Source organism: Chaetodon trifascialis, chromosome 14 (assembly GCF_039877785.1).
Source record: "Chaetodon trifascialis isolate fChaTrf1 chromosome 14, fChaTrf1.hap1, whole genome shotgun sequence".
Classification (NCBI taxonomy): Eukaryota; Metazoa; Chordata; class Actinopteri; order Chaetodontiformes; family Chaetodontidae; genus Chaetodon; species Chaetodon trifascialis.
Window position 1 is genome coordinate 11,785,936 of NC_092069.1, and position 6,000 is coordinate 11,791,935.

Below are 6,000 nucleotides of genomic sequence, written 5' to 3' on the forward strand. Positions count from 1 at the left end.
GCTGCATCTCATCCCCTCTCTCCCCCGTCTCTCTCCAAACTGTCACCATCTAAATAAAGCATCAATGGTGCAAAAAGAACAGAAAAAAAGAAAGCAATGTTGTGTCATCACGTCGGTTTTAGAGAGGCTGCCGGTCTGATTTAGTCAAATCGTTCAAACCACGATGAGTAAAAGTCTCCCATCACTTTTGTCTGTTTACTACGGAGGAGTGTGGGCGGGCGCTATTTAGAGAAAGTGTGTGAAAGTACATGAAGTGTGTGTGAGTGTGCGTGTGTGTGAGAGAGACTTGGCAAAGAGACAGCAGAGAGGTGAATTATAAAATGGAATTGTGTCAGACTTGATTCATATGTTTTGTCCGTTTTAGTTTAGTTGATCCTGTAATTTTGCCCTTTTAATGTACGGCGGCACAGACTGTGAGAAAGACAGCGCTGTTTGTTTTCTGGACTCTTCTGATGTCAACTCAAGACAAGGAGGTTCCTCATCAACACGTTTCATTCCTGACCCTGAAGATGACAGAAGACACTCCAGTAGATTCTTACGGTGGTCGTTTCCCTTTTTTAGCTGGAAATCGTGCACTTAAGAGTAACGCAACTCTTGTTTTTGCAGAAATGTGTGAACTCATTCAGGTTACAGTGGCCTGGTGTGGAGAAGCCCTGTAAGCCATTGCCATGGTAACAGAGTGTGAAATGATGTCACTTTACACCTCGATAACATAAAATCTCCGTCTGGGATTTGATTTTGATCTAACACCCAAGTGTTAGACAGAATGTAATGGACGCCTTCACCGGCGTCTTCAGTTAAAGGGTCAGTTCACCCAAATTACAATAGAAAGAGCAGCCAACACTTCAGCTGCGTCAGTGTATGAATTTGTAGCTTTTCTCTGTTTTATATCTTTGTAGTTTGAATATTTGGGTTGAATCTTGAAGGCATCCTCGGGCTCCAGGAATATTCCATTTTTCAATCATGTCTGATATTCTCTAAACAAAAGGATTAATCAGAGAATGTAAGTGACAGATTAATTGGTGATGATAATTGTTAGTTGCAGCTCTGTTTTTGGACATGTGTGTGAGAGTTTTGCCTCCACTCCAGTACAGTGACAGTGAAAGGAAGCAGGAGAAACTGAGAACGATGGTTCATTTTTCAAAATGTTATATTTCAGTGCTGCGTTTTTATTTCAGTATCTGCAGGGGTAGATCCCACTGAAAGTCAGAAAATATGTTATTCAGCCACATTTGACATGTAGAATATGAGTGACTCTGTCCTTTAACATCATGGTACACAGTCAATACTTCTATTTCTGATCTTCTTTCTTCCTTCCTGTCTCTCTTCCTCTGTCTTTTTCCTTTGTGAGCTGTGAGCTATTTTTACACAATACACACACACACACACACACACACACACACACACACACACACACACACACACACACACACTCATAAGCAGAGTGCAACTCAATCAACCACCATTTCCTTGCTGATAATTACACAGTGAGTGATAAATGACTAACAACCCACAGCCTGGTTTTCAGTCTCACCTCAGTCAACCATATGAATGATGGTGTTATAGTCACTGAAAACGCTCAACTTTGTTTCTTTGTTCCACGAGGAGCTGCATGCGATCAAACATATACCGAGTGCCAGCGAAGTGTGCAACTCACCAGCAGTCAAGTGCTCATTCACAGCAGACAGCGGCATGTTGTCAGGAATAACAGTCGACTGGAATCTCCCAGCTTGTAGCTGAAATCCACCGTCTCATCTCGACCCTTGTTTAAAGGTGAAACATGATGGTGTCAGCTTTGAGAAATATTTCATTTCATTTGCACAAGGCCGTGGTCATCCTCTTCATGACCTCACCTTCATGGCGACTGAATTAAACTCTCAACTGTGGCTGGCTGGTAAATTGGACAGTCTTGGACAACATGACTTGAAAGTAGGACTGCACTTAATCATTGTTTTCATTGGCCGTTAATTATGTGGTCTGGAACATGTCAGAAAATGGTGAAAAATGTCCATCAGAATTTCCCAGAGCCCGAGGTAAAAAGTCAAGATATTCAGGTTAAAAATGCATCAAATACTTAGGAGCTGGAAGAGGGAAAGTCAAAAGATAATTTTCCTGTCAATCACAGAAGTTAAACCAATCGTTTCATCTGTGCTGGAAAATATTGTCCTTCTGTCTCGATACACATTTACATATGTGTGCTTGTAGACCCGCTGCTATTGTGTATATTATGAAATCTAAATGTGAGGTTCCATTTTGGATGAGAGAAAAGCTTCCTCAGTGTGTCATCATGGCCACGTGTGAAAGCCATCATGGCCTGTGCTGCTTCATTTGCTATCTTCTCTCCAAGGTTAGTCTGTCAGCAGTCTGTGTACATATTGTTCCTTGTAGTGTGTGTGTGTGTGTGTGTGTGTGTGTGTGTGTGTGTGTGTGTGTGTGTGTGTGTGTGTGTGTGTGTGTGTGTGTCCGTCCGTCCGTCCGTCCGTCCGTCCGTCCGTCCGTCTGCCGTGGGGGATGGACAGGGCTGAGTCAGTCTAGCTATGACTGTTTATAAAACATGAGTGGGCCTCAAAGTAGAAAGAAAAGGACAAACCCTTGTCTCCTTTTTTTTCTTTTTGTCCACCTCTCTATTTTCTTTTGTGTCCAACACGCCACTGATGACGTAGCTCCGTTCTATTGTAGCTGTGAGCGAGCTTTCCGTGTCGTTTCTGTCCAGTTTATCTGGAGAGAGGTTGTCGTAAAAGTGATGGGTCAAGAGCAGCTGAATAGAGGACTGATAATACTTCAGAGTCTCCTGTCAAAGGTGGCCGAACTTTGTTAAATCACATCTGTAATCTGCTCTTTTTAGGTCAGTGAGATTGAGACAGAAAGGTGAGATGTGCGGGACAAGTCTCTGCTTCTTGTCGGTCGGACTTTGCGAGTGGGTGTGGCTGAACGAACCATCAAAGTACCTTTTTGATTTGATCGTATTGCTTATTGACTACTGTCGTCTCTGCACAACCGGTGATCTTTCTGTTAAAGTGGTCTCCAGTGCACATGATTGTTCCGCGGCGATGAAGGGCTATTAGGGTTAAAGCTAATCTCCCTGTAGCTAATGTATGCTATTGATGACTGGCCGTGTCCTAACCCAGTTCCTCTGCTTCAGTCCTAGACATGTAATTTCCACTCTAAAGCAAGGCAATAGAGATCAATAGGCCATGAAGCAGACACTTAATAGCCTTGTGTTTTTAACTCTGACTACTGACCTCAGCTCTGTTTTCACTGGGGCGGATGAACGAGCTGGTCCGGGTTCTTTGTGTGACTCTGCATTCTAACAAGGGTACTAACATCTTTTTTCTCTTTTTTCCTCTCTCCCTCTGATCCAATCACCTGTCCCCTCCTCTGTTGTCTGTCCACATGTTCTGCTTTCCTCAATCCCGTGTGTCATTTCTTCTTTCCTCCTCAATCTAATTTTTAACACGGCCTCACTCTTGCTTTCTATTTCTGTCCTTCACCTCCGGCACCTTATCTGTCTCTTTGACTTTCACATCCCCTCCCATGTTGTTCTCTCTCTCCTGCTTTCTGCTGCTTCCTCTCAGTGTGACCAAGACCAGTGCATTCAGAGCACCAAATTCGTTTTGCAGGCCGCCGCCACACCTCTCCTCCAGCAGCAGAGCAGCGAGCCAGTCATCCTGACGGCCTCCCCTGAAAACGGAGGCACCCTGCCCGGACGTGCCGCTCTCACCCTGGGCGGCCCGTGCACCTCGCTGCCTCTCAGCCAGCCCACCCCTCCGACTTCCACGCCCAGTCTCAGCTGCCACGAGGCCCCTGACATGCTGCCAATCCATGGACACAGCCACACTCACAACCACAGCCATCCCCTCCAGGAGCCCGTGACCCACCACCACTTTCTCACTCCAGAGGAAGTGCCCTCGCCGCCTGGTATGCTCCCCTGCGGCAGCCCCCTGGGTCACAGCCACACCATGCAGGCGGGATTCTACAACCCAGCCAGCCAGGACTCACTACACGAGGACTCCGTCAGAGGATTGGTAAAGCTCAGTTCTGTCTGACAATAGGACATGCACCCCCTCCTCCCTCCTGAAGACATGCATCCAACCCATGAAACTCTCCTGTGCCGTTTTTGTACCAGCTCGCTCTCACCCTGAGTTAGCTTTCCGTTCTCTCCTCAGCAGGACTTAAGACCTGAAAAAGGCTATGGTTTGAATCCAGCTGCTACAAACTGAATGGGATTTAACTGAACCGAAGACAAACCAGTTGTCCTCAGCCAACGTCTTGCCAAACTGCTCCGCTGGAACTGGGAGAGATGTTTCTCCTCCTCTCCCGTACGACTGCTCAGACATGCCCTTCTCTGTTTTTCTACATCGTGGGACGCATCATCTGTTGTCTCCTGGAAACTGGACAGTGCAGTTTCTCTTTCTCAAAAGTGGCGTATGTCTGTGAGCCATGTCAAGCAAAAAAAGAATACATGTTTTGACAGTATGTGACATTTTTGGTCAATGATGAATTTCTGTCAGTGGATCAAAGGTCTGACAGGTTTTTTGTAAAACAAACTTTAGCCTCTTTGCCTGTTGCTGATTGGACAGCGTCTTTTGCCTTTTTTTTCTTGGACATTCTCAGCAGTGCAATGGTTGATGTCATCATGTTGCATATCATCCCGCTTTTTCTATGTTAAGAATAAGAGACTGTTGTACTGTACCATGGTTATTACAAATCTTACAAATTATTATATTTCCTGTGGATATTAATAAAACACCAACTTTTTATCAGATACGGTTTCATTAATATTGAGGTGTAGACGCCATAAAAGGTGCTAATGTGAGACTCATGTGGTGATAGCATCCATCCATCCATCCATCCATTTTCTATACCACCTGTCCCTTTCGGGGTCGCGGGGGGGCTGGAGCCTATCCCAGCTATCAACGGGCGAGAGGCGGGGTACACCCTGAACTGTTCGCCAGCTGATTGCAGGGCAACATGCAAAGACAGACAACCATTCACACTCACACTCACATTTAGGGGCAATTTAGAGTCACCAATCAACCTAATGAGCATGTTTTTGGTCTGTGGGAGGAAGCCGGAGAACCCGGAGAGAACCCGCGCATGCACGGGAAGAACATGCAAACTTCACACAGAAAGGCCCTGCCCAACCCGGGAATCGAACCAGCAACCTTCTTGCTGTGACTGTGCCGCCCGTGGTGATAACATTTAGGTTTAAATGAGAGATTACAGGCCTGTCTGTTGAATTTACTTACAGTGTTTCAAACAAGGTTTAGACTTTCTTCTTCTTGGTCTGAAACCTCAAGCACCAACCTTTGAAGAGATGTGCAGACTTAAACTGTTTCCAGTAATATTTATTGAAAGTCGTTGTGTGAGAATTACACCTCCTTCAGCCAAAAAACGAGAGAGACACCACAGATTGGCAGTGGTTGGTGAAGGCATTCAATCAATGTCTGTTCTCTTCTACCACCTTGTGGTCGAGCAGGAGTACTGCAGTTGAAAGTATAGTTTATTTTTTATTAACAAAACCATATTTTTACCAAACATTAAACCGTCAAAGTTTAATGTAAGCAACAGATAAACTTCTCTATGTGGCTTTAAGCTGTACTAACCAATATTTACTACATTAGAAAAGGTCAAACGAGTACATGTAATATGAAAGAGTCATTCTAGTGAAGGACTGGAGTTCCCCTCAGCTCTAGAGAGCGTTTTGTACTGCAGTTTTTCTAGCATGAAATTTCCTTTTGGTTCACTACACACAAACTGACTGGGACAGCTTCAAATGGTTGTAGGACAAAGTCAAAGTGTGGCTGGTCTGGAAAATGCAGCATTTAAACCGGATCATTTCTCTGTTTGTTGCTGACACGGTCACCTTTAAAGGTTAACTTTCAAATGAAAATATCTTAGTGGTGTGTTTCCAGCCTGTTGTGCTGCCCCCTAGTGGTCAAGCATACCAATTCATGCTGCAAACCATCTGGTCATATTAAACAGTGGATACAAAATGAT

At 44.8% G+C, this 6,000-nt stretch overlaps 1 protein-coding gene across 2 annotated transcripts in view; it reads left to right on the plus strand.

Annotated features, from left to right (window-relative positions):
• Positions 1-4,765, plus strand: part of LOC139342222 (palmitoyltransferase ZDHHC14-like) — a 46,664-nt gene extending 41,899 nt beyond the window's left edge. Inside the window, exon 10 of one of the 2 annotated variants that reach the window (XM_070979212.1) lies at positions 3,576-4,765. In XM_070979212.1, coding sequence (XP_070835313.1) covers positions 3,576-4,046 — 471 coding nt within the window. In that variant the 3' untranslated portion in view covers positions 4,047-4,765. The remainder of the gene's footprint in view (positions 1-3,575) is intronic. The other variant, XM_070979213.1, reaches the window with a different exon arrangement.
• The last annotated feature ends 1,235 nt before the right edge of the window (positions 4,766-6,000 follow it).